General features: G+C 42.4%; 1 protein-coding gene across 4 annotated transcripts; it reads right to left on the reverse strand.

Moving 5' to 3' along the window:
* Nucleotides 1-475: 475 nt before the first annotated feature.
* Nucleotides 476-17,051, reverse strand: nahoda. 4 transcript variants are annotated; one of them, XM_002050549.4, is made up of 11 exons: nucleotides 16,865-17,051; nucleotides 6,924-6,994; nucleotides 6,403-6,500; nucleotides 5,363-6,348; nucleotides 4,599-5,108; nucleotides 4,007-4,447; nucleotides 3,379-3,951; nucleotides 3,105-3,321; nucleotides 2,639-2,859; nucleotides 2,405-2,574; nucleotides 476-1,153 (listed from the first exon to the last, which is right to left on the reverse strand). In XM_002050549.4, exons 1-11 carry the CDS (start codon nucleotides 17,049-17,051, stop codon nucleotides 488-490), a joined length of 4,140 nt encoding a protein of 1,379 aa, XP_002050585.1. In that variant the 3' UTR covers nucleotides 476-487. The 4 variants fall into 4 exon arrangements, with proteins under 4 accessions (XP_002050585.1, XP_070065986.1, XP_070065987.1 ...); XM_015174573.3 differs by lacking the exon at nucleotides 476-1,153 and adding an exon at nucleotides 1,877-2,232; XM_070209885.1 differs by lacking the exon at nucleotides 4,599-5,108.
* Nucleotides 17,052-17,141: the final 90 nt, after the last annotated feature.

Here is a 17,141-nt window from a genome sequence, read left to right on the forward strand (position 1 = left end):
CGCTCAACATTTTAAAACTTTATATATTAACATACATATATTTAATTTGATTAAATACAGTGACTATATTTCTTTGCACATTAAATAGAAAACATTGCAAAAGTCCTGAATCAATACTTGTCCAGACAATTATATTCTATGCAAAATATTTACAATTTACTAAATTGTGGATTTAAAAAACATTTCCTGAACTGCATTAAATTAAACTCGGTGCATTTGTGCGTTGTTATAAAGCTTACGCAGCCAAAATAAAAAAAATTAATGGTGAAAATGTGGGAAGTTTTCCCCGTAAAACGCATGCAGTGAAACTGCTTTATGGCAATCGAAACGAGAAGCAGCAGTCAGCCAGATAAAAGGACGGAATACATAGAGCGAAGTACTTAAAACAAGATTTTAAATAAGCTGCAACGTGTTTTGTGTGTATGCACTTTCAATTTGTTTGTCCGCCCGAAGACGTTTTGTTTGTTCTTGTTGGTTTTTGTTTTTTTTAGTGCTTTGGATCCTTGTTGTAGTCCACATAAACGCGCACCACTTCGCCGGAATATTTGCGCTGCGACGGCATAAAGTAAAAGTCCGGCGTATCGGCGCCGCCATTCAAGCGCGGATCATCGCGCGATCTATCATAGCTGGACTCCCGTTCATGTCGCTGGCGTCGCTCCTCGCCCCGCTCCCGCTCCCGTTCGCGCTCCTGTCGTGCAGCCCGACGATCGTGCGTATAGTAGCCGGATGGCTGCATATTGGCCGAGCTCTGTTGGTAATGATGATTCTGGCGCGGCAGCGAATATGCCCGCTCCGCGTAGCTGCCACGTGCATAGGGTCCGGGTGCCGTGCTCGCGCTGCCGCCCGCGCTGCTCTCCTGCGTCATGTGCCGGCCATTGGAGCGAGCGTTGCCATTGCTGCTCTTGCCGTGTCCATGGCCATTGCCATTGCCATTGCCATTGCTGTTCTCGTAGTACATCTGCGACTTGCTGGTGGGCGAGTGGGACATGGGCAGTGTCGTCTGTTGACTGCTGGCCGTGGAACGATTGCGCGCCTTCTCCTTGGCCGCGGTGCTGCTGGTCATGTGCTTCTCCTCGGTTTCGCCATATGGATCGAATGCGTAGTTCGTGTTCGAGGCGAACTCCTTCCAGGGCGAGTTCTGTATCAGTTTCTCCTGCAAGCAAACAGAGCATTCACCAGGATTGATATTTTTTTTTGTGCAGGTTCGTACAGTTCTTAGCGCTCAACCAGTCAGCATTTGGGCATACGGGCTCTATGTGTATTACGATCTATTCTAAATCTTCGGAACGCTCGACATGTACTGTGCGCTAGTCAACGTTTTGGAGGACTAATATGTACTATAATTGATTCTGGTATGTGCCTTGTGCTTGCGTTTCTCTCGAATTTTGCAAATTTCTATTTATTAAAGCTGATAACCAGTCAAGCAGAAGATATGACACCCATGGACATTATGACTAGGGAGGATTGTGCAGAAAGATGTGAACTACATTCGATTTGCTCGAAAATACATAGGTTTATAGTGGGAAAATAGTTTAGGATCGGTATGCCAAGTTGTTTTTGATTTTGAGTTTTAGTAAGAAATACATAGCATAGATCAAATGCTAACTGGTTTGGCTACAAACACAAAAGATTAAGTATATAGTGACTAGATAGTTATTAAGATAGTTGAAATGATTAGCAAACACATACACAGGAATGATAGACAGCGAATGTGAGAAATGTGAGAAAAGAACCCTTTGCGGATCAGAACAGTATTATTGGGGGGGTTTTTTTTTTTATATGGTTAGCTTTTAAAAGTAGTCACAACTTTTTGGTTAATTAGTACAACAACAAACAAAAAAGGAATTTCAATTACCAATGAATTCTTTATGTTCTAGAATTTTGATAAACGCGACTCAACAACACACATTGGCGTATATACTATATATAGTACATGTATAAAGATATCCGCGCTGTTGTTAGGACTTTCTGATATTTGGCTAACTATTTTTATTATTATTGATTTTATTGGGCAGATTGTAACTCTTCAGGCAGTGAGATATATAGAAGTATATATCTTATCTTTTTTTTCTTTTTTTTTTTTTATAACATATATGGTGGGTAATTTGTGTTGGATTATTTTTTATGGATATATAGTATGTATTGTTTTTATAGATCGCTAGAGGGCTGATAGTAGCGTTGGTGTTGTCGCTGTTGATATATGCGCCATTCGTCGGGTATTACGTAAACCAGCTTTAAATAACATTATACAATTGAACAAAAAAACATTATTAATCGTGTAAGAATCGAATTCTTTAACAAGAATTATGTGCGCCACGTTTAAAACTGAACAAACATGTAAAGTTAATGCTAAAAACTTGGTAACTTGGTAACTTAACACGGCAATGGGAATAAAATAGTTTACCTTTGTGTTCTTGCTCTTGCGCGAGGTCTTCAAAATGGTGCAGAACGCTTGGATCAGTGCTATCAGCACAAGGGCTGCAATCAGACCTAGGACAATATACAAACGTGTCTCGGACAGATCGAAGAAGGAGAGTAGCGTATCCTTGGCACTCGTATCCACGGCACTCTTGTCTGTGGGCACACAAAAACCAAAGCTGTTAGGCTTGAATCTTAGCTTGACTATCACGAAACTTACATTCCAGCGCCTCGAAATCTAAGAACTGCGGATCGACTGTTAGGGAGCCCACCTTGCCGGTGGCTATTTGATCCAATAGCGCTGCTTTGATAGCTTCCGCGTTCTTCTGCACAGCCGCCTCGCTGGTCTTCTCCACATTATTGGTATCCAGCGTATGCAGCTTCTCGACGTCGGCCTTGTCGAACATGGCCTGCACCTTGGCCACCATTGTGCTGCCCTCCCTTCAGAAGGAAAGAAAGATATATAATTATAATAGCATACATATATAACAAATAAAGAAAAGTTAAAGTTAACAGCATCTCTTAAGATTTTCGCTACGTTTTTAACGATTTGGCAATACTTAAACTTAAGTGGCCCGTTTACCGATCTGGCAACACTTAAATTCAATGCCCCTCTTAAGTTGGCTGCGCCTAAATACAGCTAATAATTATCTCAATCGAATGCGAAGCCCAGGAATATTACGCACTTTTCAAAGCCTAAAATTTCGGTCTTGTAGTAGCCCGGAATAGAAGAAAGTATGCCATTGAAGGAGTCCGAAATGGTTGCGGCTAGATTGTTGAAATCCACAGTGCCTGGCTTGGGCGCCTCGAATGATTCAGCCAGATTCATGAGCTTAACGCCCACCGCATAGACCAAGCGACTGGGCGCTGGTGTGCTGGTGCCCACGAAAACGGATTCCAGCTCTGGAAGAAAAACAGGGCATGAACACATGATCAACTAGTGACGAGGCTTAAGCCTACCCTTGCCACAGGACTTGATGCAGACGCGTTGAGGAGAAATGGGTGGGACCTGCTCGTGCTTGCGTGTCTTCTTGTTGACCACGTTGAAGGCGCCGCCCAGCACGGGGAAGAACAGATAGAGACAGTGATCATCTGTGAAGGACAAGTCCTGTTCGTCATTGCTGACACGCTTGCGATTGAACTCCAAGATGGTGACGCCCTTCTCAATGCGACCGGATGCATTGTAGATGTCCTGACGTTCGTCAAGCTTGGGCGGCGCATAGCCCAGTACCCAGGTGTCCATCAGGAAGGGACGACCACTGCGTCCATCAACCCAGCCAATAATCGCATCCGTCTGCGACATGCGCTGATCATCGCTGAAGCCAATGCCCGTCCAGGTTTGTGTATTCGATGTCTCGATGTGCCAGCGCATCTCGTCGCCCCGGCCCACAGTCTCCCAGCTTGCGTAGTACTCGCAGCTGTGCTCCTGGGGCGAGCAGTTCGAGGGGTACTTCCAGTGACCGTAGCAATCGTTGTCCAGCACATTGCTGCTCAGATCACTGCGATCGGTGTTGGCCGCCGGTTTGTCTTTCTCTGCAGGGGTTTCAATTGGTAAGATTGGATTAGCTGCGGACTTTTCTTGACTTACCGAAGAAATTGATTTGGGTAACGCCGCGTTGTAGCTTGTGTCCATGATATTTGAGCTCATCCGGCTGATAGAAGTCCTTGACGGATGATGATTCCGTTTCCAGGCCAGAGGCTGGCACATGCACATAGCTGCCCGGCTCCTGACCCTTGGCCCAGATCACGTGAGTCAGCGCATCGTCCAAGGTGTGATCGGTGGCATCGCTGGCCACCAACTTCTTGCGGAATATTATGGTGGTCACGCCATTCTCCTCGAAACCTGTGCCCAAGGCCAAATCCGATTTGCCGCCGTAGAACTCATCGCTGCGCGGCGTCGAACGATCCCGAGTATAATAATCACCCACACGGCTGGCCATGCCGCGCGCCGTACCAATGACGATATCCGTGCAGTCCATGGGATTAAAGTCGTGGCGCGGTGTGTACGGATTGAGCTTGTACTTGGGCTCTATGGAAACACAAATGAAAGGATCAGAGGAATTCTCAATTGGGTTGGGTTGGTGATGCGATTCGTGTGGGTTTCGTGTTTAACTTGGTTAGTAGATAATGAAGAACGGGATTTGAAAATGCTAAGCCTTTACCAATTCGCATGCGTTTACCTGCTGACTCAAGATTTGCGGACTTTTTGGGTTCCGGCTCGCTCTTTGGCTCCGGTTCACTCTTGGGTTCCGGTTCACTTTTGGGTTCCGGCTCACTTTTGGGTTCGGGCTCACTCTTCGGTTCTGGTTCGCTTTTAGGCTCCGGTTCGCTCTTAGGTTCTGGCTCGCTCTTGGGCTCCGGTTCACTTTTTGGTTCCGGCTCGCTCTTCGGTTCGGGCTCACTCTTGGGTTCTGGCTCGCTCTTAGGCTCCGGCTCGCTCTTAGGTTCTGGCTCGCTCTTAGGTTCTGGCTCGCTCTTGGGTTCCGGTTCACTTTTTGGCTCTGGTTCACTCTTTGGTTCCGGTTCACTTCTAGGCTCAGGTTCGCTCTTCGGTTCCGGCTCGCTCTTCGGTTCAGGTTCGCTTTTAGGTTCCGGTGCATTCGTTGTTGCCTCCGGTTCACTTTTCGGCACTGGCTCACTCGTTGTCGTTGGTTCCGGTTCGCTCTTCGGCTCCGCTGTGCTATTAGGCTCTATTTATACAGCGTGTTTTGTTTAAATAAAATAGATTTGTGTGCTTAGTGTTAGGTGCGGGTTTCAGAGAGAGGTCAAAAGTAGTAGAAGCTCAACAAGGATAGCAACAACAATATGCAGATAGTGCCTAGTACGTAGCTCTAGAGGATCTGCAGGGTTGTGTGTTTTTGCCACTACTCGTATTAGCTCTAAATTAAACGAACTGTGCTAACTGTTGCAGGTGCGAAACTAATGCAGTTCCCCTCGTTCTTACCTGTGGCTTGGCGGCGGCTGCGTCCGGATTTGGTGCTGACGCGATAGGATACGCTGGTGGCCACTGACGTGACGCCGTCAATGCTGGCAAGCTCGTCCTCATGCTTGGCGACGCGCTTTGTTTTGGTGCTTGGCTCGGCACTGGGCTCGGCTGTTGGTTCAGCATTGGGTTCGGGTTCACTCTTGGGCTCCGGTTCACTCTTGGGCTCCGGTTCGCTCTTGGGCTCAGGTTCGCTCTTGGGTTCCGGTTCGCTTTTGGGTTCCGGTTCACTCTTAGGCTCCGGCTCGCTCTTGGGTTCAGGCTCGCTCTTGGGTTCTGGTTCACTCTTAGGCTCTGGTTCACTCTTGGGCTCCGGTTCACTCTTGGGCTCCGGCTCCGCATGCTCAGATCCCGTGTTCTCAAGCGTTGTCGTCAAGTCTCCAATGTCCTTTATTAGCGGGAAGTTCTTGCATTCCGGCGTCAGACCACGTGGACGCCAGCCCAGGCCCACCCACGAGGTGCCATTGACCTTGAGTACGATCTCGATCTCCTTCTGCTCCTCCAACAGACGCCAGTACATGTGATAGTCCGGCGACAGCTCCTTCTTCGTAAAGGCCGACAGGTCCAGGCTGGTTGACTTGTAGGGCGAGCGCTTGGTGCAGCCAATGCCATGCCAGCCAAGGTTGCAATAGCACTGGCGACGGGGCAGCGAGGTGCCGTCCAGATCGATGCACTTGCCCTGGGCGCCGCAGTCCGCATTGCTGGTGCACTCGTCCCGGTACTGGCATTGCGGTCCATAGTAGTTCTTTTCGCACTTGCAGCGCGAGGGGAAGTATTTGCCCTTGCCGGAGCAGCTCTCCTTGAAGTCCTTGCGCTGCTTGATGTCCACATCAGCACAGGACCAGAAGCGATAGTTGCTCGACCATTCGTCCGCCTGGCGCAGCAGGCGCAGCGTGCAATTGAAGCACTCGAAATCCTTGGGAATGTTCACCTGGTACGATTGAGCGCTAAGGGAAAACAGGATTAGCTGCATCCTCGAACGGGTCTACACTTTGACTTACGTGACATCGGTGCGCACAAATTCAGAGTTGTTGACGTGCGGCGTCAGATCCAGCACGGGCCTGTCGAGTGCATCCAAGAGCTGCAAGCGGAAGCCGCCCTAGAAGTGTGCATGATATGAACTATTTAATAAAAATTCCTCTCGTGTGCTTAACTCTGTTTATATTTCGCAAACAATGACTGAGAACTTGTGTCTTGATCTGTTTGTGTTTGTGTCTGTCAGCCAATTCCCATTGGCTTTTCAATTATGGGAACTTCTAACGCAATGCCTGACTTTGAGAGCCAAGGGGCCCCAAGCTCGTCTATCTAGATGCTCGTACTCTCTGCTGGTGCATGTGCGGCAATCATTACATCATTTACGCTACCCAGAACACAGATGCACACGTCTGGCTAATTACGTTTGACGTAGAGAGATAAGAACCGGGTTTTCATTGTGCATGCCTTGATCATCAGCCTAATTGCCCCGAAAAGATGTCGCAAGATGACAGACAAGAGCCACCACTTCTCCAACTCCTCCACTTACCTTGTGCGGATAGGCCAAATGCCAGGTGACATTAAACATGGAGCCCGACAGCAGCGAGGTGCGTATGGAGCCTGCAAAATACAGACAATTTACAAAGAGGTATTAACAATTAGTTGCAGTTAAAAGATTAGATTAGATTTTGTTGCAATTGGCTTGAATTGCCCGCAACTTGACTCTAATTTAGTTTCTAGATTAGCTTTGGTTGCAAAAGTGATTCAAACTCTGTTAATATTTGATCCCTGATATTGAACTTTCATATGTTTTTGGTTTCCATTTAATAAAAAACATTCTCGAACACTCTCGAGTTGAGACAAATGCTTAACATATTTTAATTAGATGCTGTGGGTGTTTGTTATGTCTGTGAACTGGTTAACTGGATCTTCACAAATAGTTTGAAGCTATTTTTTAAATAGAACATGAACCAAATTGATGGAGTTGATGCTATGCGGAGAATGCTACAAGGTGTTATATACAGAAAAGGTTTAATTTATAATGAAAGAGCGCTCAGCGTAGAAAGGGCTAGAAATTAACTAAAGAATGGACTAAAACAAGAAACAGTTACAGGTCTATCAAGATTAATTACTTCTGCAACAATAGATGCTAAATTTAAGCTATTAAAAGACAGCTGTTTGCAGTAAGAGCAGAAGCTGGTTCAAATCTGTGCAGCTTCAACTTGGCTGTTGATTCTAGCCAGGAATATGTGTACATATATACTTATAGAGATCTCTTTTCGAATGCGATACATATTTTTGAGAATATATTAGAGCAAAAAGAAACTAATATTATTATTATTATAAGCATGGGATCAAGTTATAAAAAATCAACCTAACCTATGGCTATTATAGTCTTTGAAATCCAAACTCCTCCTTGTTCAGTTCAAAAATAATTTATATAATCCGCATGTTCACTCCATAATCCCATTTACATACTTTGATCAATTCTAAGAAATCTATACAATTCGCATAGGCCAAGTATCAATACCTAATGGCAGCCCATTGAAATGTGGTTGTTAACCAGTGAGTGGAAGAAGTGGAGCAACGGCAATGATGATCGTCAAGAGGCATAGCCACATGATGAGGATGCTGTTTATCAGGCCATGCAGTTGGGCAGTTGATCAGGCATTACAGTTGCGAAGAGAACTAGCTGGCAATTGGCCTAACTGAAATATGTAACGCATAATTAAATGTTTTGCCAGCACTCAAGCTGAACTGGTTTTGTGGTTCTGCATTGCGTAGCAGCCAAGTGGGGCTCCGAGTGCGGCTCCAAGTGGGCCTTCAAGTAGAAGTGATCCGCAGCTGCGCACCTGCGCACTAAATTCCAACAATTGCATAGGCGAGTCGGCCCAGACTTGGGACAAACGGAGGCAGGTCCGACAAGAGAGACACAGCTCAGGAAGCACACACACACACACACACACCTTCACACTGGCCACACCAAGTGCCGCCACACACATCTTCGCATTACAAGTTTTTCTGGCTGCCGACAAATTTCATATGCTCACAACTATTGCATAAGTGCAATGCGGTAACTTCGACCAGCTGTGAAAAATTGCATCCCAGCTAGGGAAGAAAGGTGTGTGGGAGGGGAAGAGGCGGTGGCAGAGGGGGCTGCTGCTAAAAGTGGCCAATCAATGCCCAAGCGCAGATCGCACATCGTTGTCAGCCAATACAGGCGAGTCGAGTCGCTAATTGAAGCCGTTTAATGGCCATAACGATACCTGAAAGCGAAAGCAGTCAAAGGAGAAGATAGGCCAGCGGGGGGCACACTTTCCAGTTAGCATTACGACAAGACAAATAAGGAAGCTGGAAAATTATGATTACTGCTGCTGGCACACGAGCTGGTTGGTCATCTCCCCGATAGCTGGCTTAAAGACCTGGCCAAATATTGAAGACCCAACCACTTGGATGCATTCAATTGCCACACTTTTTCCACCAGCTGCCCAATATGGTCAGACAACAACAGCCATGGCGGAGACTAGGCACAGTCGTGGCATAGAAATGAACTCCCTCGTCTGCCCGTCCCGTCCGCCCGTCTGCAGCTGCAAGTCTTTAGCTTTTTGTCTCTTTGCTGTCATTGATGGCGCTGATTATGAGCAGCAGTAAAAAATCAAGTTTCAATTAAATGCGTGACTTGAACATATCCTGTAATAAAAACCTGAGACAAAACTTGAGCTTAGATCAAGTTTAAGTTCCTAGAAAACTTTAATTCAATTTACACATAAAAAAGTCTTAGTTTAACAGAAAGAATATAGGAAAGAAGATAGGGAAGTCACTCGAACAAATCAAATATGAACTCAGGTTCGAGTCTTTGATATGAAAGTATGAGTTCAGCTACTCAGGTTTGAGTCTTTGCTATCAGCTTTGCATATGCAATTCCCTTTTAAATATAAGTAAAACAATTTAAAATGTTAGCCTAGTTTTCTTAGCAATAATTGAACAAATTTGCCAGCTCTAGCTATTTAAACTTGCCTGTTAAAGAGGAAAGAAGGAGACAAAATCTTCTGTCCTTCAAGCGTTTGTTTAGCTCCGCAATACCCCTTCTCGAGTTCACCGCATATTTACAGGGTATTGGAGAAAAAATGCCGCTGCGTGTCTATAGACATTACAGCGACTTTTGTAGGTCAACAATTGACTGCGACTTTTGATTTCAATGGCGTAATTTTTCTAGACTTCGATGGTTCTTGGCTGAATTTGCAAATGGCGATTTCCGCACCTGCAGCCAAGTGGACCACACATTTTCACATGGCCAGACGAAGTGGTTTTGACAACCACAAAAAAAATAAATAAATATCAAAAAATGAAAAATAAAAAATACACAAAAAAAAAAAACTCAAGTTGAAAAACGTTGAAGCAGCTCGGCGAAAATGGGTTAAGTTGAGGCAGACAACAAAAAAATACAAAGAGGCTGATAGCCCGAGCGATAAATCAATTGTGCCCATTAATAAATCGAGGCAACAACAACAAGAGCAGCAGTATATATATATATATATATATGCAATGTATATATATGTTGCTTTTTAGGGCGTAACCAGTTGCCCAAAAACTGGACACCCAAAATATTGGCAGGTGCTTGAGCTTGTGTTTTTTCTCATGTAGCCGCCACTGTAACTCGCACTCTTTCTCCCTCTCCCTCTCTCTCTCTCTCTCTCTCTGTCTCTGCTGGTCATTTTCATATTTCGCTTCGGTTTTCGGTCTGTCATATTTCTCACGAGCGCGAAAGTTGTTCACCTTTGATTTTTTGGAGGCTGCGTTGCATGAATATCGAATGTTGCGCTTGAACTCGCCTGCCCGCCTTCTCGCCTTCCCGCCGTCTCACAACGCGCGACTGTCTCATTTCGAAAGTCGTAGCCAAAATATTGATAATGATTATGATTCTCAGCAGTTCAATATCAAGTGTTTTGCTTGGCATTCACAGCAATATTATTATCATATAAAATATTCGAAAAAAGAGACCGTCTTATTTATGTTATACAAAATGCATTTAATTGAGCCAAAGTTTTTAACTCTTGATTGATATCGACTGAAGTTCATTAATGATAATGATGTTCGACCGAAAAACGCAGCAAGTTGAAGATTTTCCAACAGTTTTCTTGGGGCTGTTTGCTTGGCATAAGACTTGTGGCCTAAACATGTTAATAAGCTATTATTAATTTGCTTTAATTGAATACAATTATTAGATAGCTTGTCTCAAGCTAAATGTTTCAAAATGCTTGCATTCCACTGGCCAACATTCCTGTCATTCTTGTCTTAGGCATTCTACTAGCCATATTGGAATTTAAGAAAGTTTAATAAACGAATTTGTGTTAGTTATATATAAAACTACAAGCAATAGAATACTATATTCACTGTTTAACATTCTAGTAATTCATTCGACTAATGAACACATTTTATCTAATTTCTCTGAAGCTAACCTATTTAAATAGCCGCATTCTACTGGCCAACATATCTATCATTCACATTTTAATTTAAATCTTAGCCCAGTTTTTCTCGGCAATATATTAAAATGGTTGATCGAATCAAAGGAAATTTCTTTCATTCATTTAAATTGACACATTCGCGATTCTGTTTAAATAAAATAAATTTGTTTTTATCGCTAATAAATCAAAAACTAAATAAAGCGAATAACTTTCATGCTGAATGAGACTGTCAGACCTTTGAATGTTGACCTTTGGAATGTTGGTCTTTGGTCTAAATACAGTAAACTCTAGCTAACGGCTCCACTTAATATGCTTATCAATTATGTAATAATATCCATTATGATAATTGCAGCTATTTACTGAATTCTTTGACTGTGCTTTGGAAGTATTTGCCTTTTAGGATTGAAAACCTAAAAAGATAATTTGAAATGTGTTCGCAGTCAACTTTCGCAGTGGCAGAGTCCAGGCCCAAATGGCCAATCACTTATATAAGAATTGTCTTGGCTTTTGCATCATTTTCTTAATGGTATGCTTAGGCCAGCCAACCGAACCCTGAGGCCAATTTGCTTGTTGTTATTACATAGCTGTGGAAAAAGAATGTGTGCTTGCATGCATTCTAATTGCAGTGCCGCTTGCATGCATCTGGGCGGAGAGGCAGTCCACCCAGTGGGTGTTTCAGGCGGGAAGGGGGTCGGGTATTGGCAACATGGCTGCCAAATATGGCGTGTCGTTGCACAGGCAAAGACTTCCGCAAACACACACGCACACATACAGACACAAACACTTGCAACTGTGCAACGTGAAAAGGTTGACAAATAAACTTGAGCCCCGCGCAATGCCATAAATTTTATGGCAGCGACTGGCCGTCCAGGCAAGTGTGGACGCCGGAGAGTGTAACATGGCATAAAATGAATTTTGGCTTTGGCAACCCTAAAACAACATCATGTTGCCACCGTTTCATTTGCCGCAAATTACGTGGCAACCTGTGGCAAGCGTTGATTGGTTGTGTTTGCATTTGCATTTCGGTCTGCCAGCAACTGCAACTGGTAGCTGGTAGCTGGTTGCTGGGTATCTATCTATCTGGGTGCCTGGTAGCTTATGGCCTGCTTGTGGTCAAGGAGTTTTTCGCTTTAGTTAATTGCTCGTGACGTTGTCTTAGCCAGTTGCACAGTCAGACGTTGGCGTCGTCTCTGCGGTTGATATTTATGGCATGCCACTCGATATCTATCGCATATGTGGCATATGCACTGAAAAAAATTACTTATGACAAGCATAAAAAGTGAGATTGACTTAAAAGGCAAGATAAGTAGCAATCTTCCTAATATGAGCATTTCTTAAAGCTTTATTTTTGAATAGAACATTTTTATTTAATTTATTGGCATTTAGTTAAAATTATTATTTTCTTTATATATGTTCTGCTTTTCATCAATCCCAATTTTCTAGTTTTTCAGAGCTTTGTCTTTTAAGTAAGTATGTTGAATATGAAGCTTGTTAAAAGCTGAAAGCTGCAACTCAATCGGGTAAAAGTCTTGTACGTTTTAATTTGGCTAGCCAATTGAATGTTACCAAAGCGATATTTAGGTTTTGTCTCAGAGAGCATGAGAAACTTTAATCACAAGCTCTAACCACAAATAGAAACACACACTTAGTTGTAGCGTCACGGTATGTAAAGGTTTTACAGATTAAAGAAATGAAAGTTCATGTTTCTTTTCATATGATTTCGCATCAAGGCTCAAAACAACGCTCGAAAGCTGTTAATAGCCTTAAGTGTGATAATGTTACTAAAATTCTTAAAGTTTAACAAGTTGAATCACAAAAGCTTGAAGAGGAATGTATTCCATTATGCAAGTAACGCCTAAACAGATTTAAGAATTCTAAATTTATTAGCATTTGTTTTCTCAGCAAGGCGTTAAAAAACACTTTGAAGCCTTAACTGTTATTTTTAAGAGCTTTAATGTATGTATTAAATTGCGTATAATAAATTTGAATTAAAGCTTAGTTTGGGAATTTTTCTATATTGGTTCCGCTACATTTCACGCGCTGCAAACTTTGTTCTTCAAGAATTAAACGTTTTGATTGAGTGCCATAAATTTCGCTCAGTGTAGCCAGTCCGTACACATGCTCGTCACACATTTGCCATTTGAAATGGCATTTGTAGTGCGCGCTCTCATTGATATTCTGTGGCATTATTTTTTTATGGGTCTAGTGCAAGTGAATGCTGTTCAGATTTGTATGGTAATTTCAATGCGACATTTCAGTTAACAAATGAATGGCCATTGGAAATTGAAATATGAGCGCCGCTAGAAATACAAATAAACAAATAAAACCGAAACGAAAACAATTCAAGTCACAGCAAATGTTGATAAATGGCACTTGAGAAATATTTATAAACAAAAAATGAAGTAAATTGAGATGATAAACTTGGAGTTGTATGACGAAAGCGGAATTTCGCTTATAATTTATATTTTAATGCACCATCGTAGGCTGCTAAAACTTAGCTAATTATGGCGCGTAATTACTGGCGGATCTGTAAGCAGATACAAGAGCTTGAACCGCATTACAAAGTGTGACACAAGCGGCAGACCGCAGCTTGACCTCCATTCAAGTGGCGTACATAAAAAAAGAAAAAAACAACAACAGACAATTACAACTTTAAAGCAAAGACAAAAAAAGTAAAATAGACAAATCAAAACAAAACATTTGGCCCTTAACAAGCGCAACGAGTGTTAACAAATTGAGATGCAACAAGAGGTCAACGAGTCAGTTCAATGAGGCTGCCCCGAACAGAGTCTGCGGTTGCACTTGCAACAGCCGCTTAGAAAGGTGCAGCAAGCGCTTCTCATTCATCTTCATCTTCATCTTCTTCTTCAATAACAAATGCGGTCAGAGCGAGAAGCGCGCTTTGTCTTGATACAGTTGTTAACTTGCATCATCTGGCAGCAGCTCTTAGCCCGCCTGCTCAGGTGTGTGTGTGTGGCGCAATGCCCATATATATATAAAAGCATAAGTGAAAGTTTTTCACTTGCATTCAGCTTGTTGTTGTTATTGGCAGCATATATCATCATCATCAACAGCAGCAGCAGCAGCAGCAGCAGCAACAGCAGCAGCAAGGCAGTCAGTCAGCCGCGGCTGCAGCTACCGATTCGCCAATTGGCCAGCCAAGCGGCGCCTTGCGCAAACCAAGCAAACCGTTCAAGAAAAGCAAAAAGCCGCAAATGAAGGCAAAAGTTGTCATGGCCCGAAATGGGTTAAACGTGCAACCGGTAGAGGCAGACAGCCACCCAGACAGACAGACAGATGGCGAGCCAGCGGCAGGTCGCACATGCAGCGCACAGTTTGCCACAAGCGGCGCACGTTGCGTATACGCAATGCGCACTCGTATATAATTAACAAAAATAAAAGAGTCAAGCGAAAAAAATTACAAATTATACAAAAATGTCGTGGAACGAGTGTGCAATGCGCAGCGTTTAATATGCGCGTTATAAGCATTATAATATATATATAAATATATATCTGTATATATACACTTATTTATATATATGCATGTGTGTGTGTGTGTGTGTCTATATACGATGCGCTTTTATAAGCACCTATTAAAATTGATTTGGCATTTTGATGCGACACACGTGTCTTTGGACTCTGCCCAAGGCAAACGAAATTTAACTGTTGGTAGTTTAATTAAAATATTTATATATATATATATATGTGGCCAAAAAACACATGTATATGTAAATTTATATGCAGTCAGATATATCAGCTGAAGGCACATCAGAAATGTCAAAAAACTTCAAACTTGAAAGTATTTGAGGCGCAGAGATATGCGGGCAATAAAACAAACAAACAAGACTGCTTTCAAGAGCGAAAGAATTGGACTTGCAGATACCCTGTAGCAAGCTTTAATGATTGAAGTAAAAATTTAAAAAAATTAACTAAAGCAAAATCTAAATAGACTTCGGTTTTTTATTATTAAGGTATAGCTTATTATTAATTTATTTGACATATATAGCATTCAAATAAATAATATAATTGATACATTTTTATATTGAAATGAACTGCATATTTAGCTTTTACAGCAATTCACTCGCTAGGGTCCTGGCTGACCCCGTCAAGTGGGCGTCTCCAAAGCGGCCCACCTACAAGGCGAACCATTTGAACACAGTATAGACTATGTCCTCAATCCACTTCATTTCAAATACGTCTCAATGAAATACTATGCACTTTAATAAACCATATATAGAGTAAAGTAGAGATCAGATACTGATCGATTCTGGCACTCAATTAAACAAATTGAATTATTTAAAAAAAAAAACTAGCTACATATACGTGTAAGAGTTGTGTGTGGGCTATTTAAAGAGCCATGTTTACAGGGTATATTTTAAATATTCAAATAAACGAATGATGACCCAATTTTTAATAAGCGCTGAGAGTGAATGGCGTCTGCTGCTGCTGCTGCTGCTGCTGCCTCTCCAACATATGCAAATTAATTGGTAACACTTTGCGGCTGCAACTTCAACAACAACAACTAACAACAACAGCAACAACAACAATAACTAACAACAACAATAATCATAGTTAAGTAAGACGCAACAATACAAAACTTCAAAACTGAACTGAAACTGAAAATCGTTATGCAAGCGCGAATGCACATAGAAATATGATTATGTGTGTGTGTGTGTGTGTGTGTGTGTGTGTGTGTGTGTGTGTGAATCATAAAATGCATGAATGCCACTCATGAATATGCTCGCTGTATGCGCATGTAATTCACAAATGAATCTATGAATCTGTGAATTGAACGTGCATGGCCAATTTAAATGCGACTAAAATAACTGGCCAAACAAATGCCCCCCCCCCCTCTCTCTCTCTCTCTTCAGTGATCAATGGGGTCTACACGATCTCAGCAGAAAAACAAAAAAAAAAAAACAAAAACAGAAGCGTGCCCCGAAACGTAAACAACTTCAACTTAAATATTTGTATTATTTAATGACTCATGCGAACTGAATAATGCGATTATAATGCACACTACGTGCCTTTAAGCCAAAATTGTTTTTGGCTGACTTCGTTCAGAATTCAGCCGGTTGTAGCCCTGACAATGGACAGCGAAAAATTGCTTGCAAAGAAATGTCTTCTGCTTCTTGGATATTAAAGATTTCAGCTGGCGAAGTTGCATTATTTGTAAGCACAAACTAAGTAACTAAACGTAGCTTAGTCAAAATAATCATAAGCTGTTAAGAATGACATAATACTAAAGAGCATGAGAGAAAGAATATCTTAGGCACGACGGGAAAGGAATTCGCGTAAATTCGGAGTTTTATTTAAATAATTTGCCATACAAGAACCTACTTTGTGATTTTTGACAAATTAAGATTAAGAAGAAATGTGATGCCTTTCCCAAGAGTAAGAACTAAAATAATACTCTGATAAAACACATACATTAATGTTAAATGCGGATTAAGAACAGCTTAAAGAGTTGTTGAGAAAAGGATAGAAATAGCAAGGAAGAAATATAAATAGGATAGAATTGATAGAAAGATTAACTCGTGGATTAAGGCTAAATAAGAAGTATAAGACTCTTATGAGAGTCCAGCCGAAAACTGTTGGCCACATTCAGTTGGCCAAGTGGGCAAAGTGGCACAAAAAAAGGCGCCAGCCAGCTGCAAGTGTTGGCCACAGAAAAGCCATAGAAAAAAACCGGCCATAATTCCCACGAGCTGCTAACCAAAGTATTTCGCTAGCCAAAAAACACACACAAAAATAAATAAAAAAGGCAGTCAAATATTATTTATATGGCAAAAAAACAAAAAAAAAAAACCAATAAAGAAAAACAAAAGAAAAACAATTTGTAGGCAAATGCAGAGGCTGAAGGCTAAACATATTTAAATGGAAAAAAAAGCCTGACTGGAAGTTGGCACAGAAACAGCTGCCCGTGGGCATTGCAATGCAGATCAGATTGGCAGGAGTTTTCTCAGACCCACTTTTACCTTAGCCAATGCCTTTGCCTATGCCTTTCTCAAGCCCGGAGACTTACCTTTGGGCATGCCGCAAGGGGCCTTTGTGCGCGAGTTGTCCAAGAAGTCCAGATCCAAGGCGCGCGCAGGTGGATACGTGAGGGCCACGTGTGCCTCGGCGCCGAGTTTTAGCCAGACCAACGTCAGCAGAGTCGCGGCTAACAGGCGGGCGGCGGCCACGCCCTCGAGTCTTTTATTAATAGACATTTTTTGATGCTGTTTGTCTGTTGTTAATGTTGTAATTTATTGGCAAATGTTGCGTATTATTGTGTCGGGTCTCTTTGTTGCATTAGCTTT

Source organism: Drosophila virilis, chromosome 5 (genome assembly GCF_030788295.1).
Source record: "Drosophila virilis strain 15010-1051.87 chromosome 5, Dvir_AGI_RSII-ME, whole genome shotgun sequence".
Lineage (NCBI taxonomy): Eukaryota > Metazoa > Arthropoda > Insecta > Diptera > Drosophilidae > Drosophila > Drosophila virilis.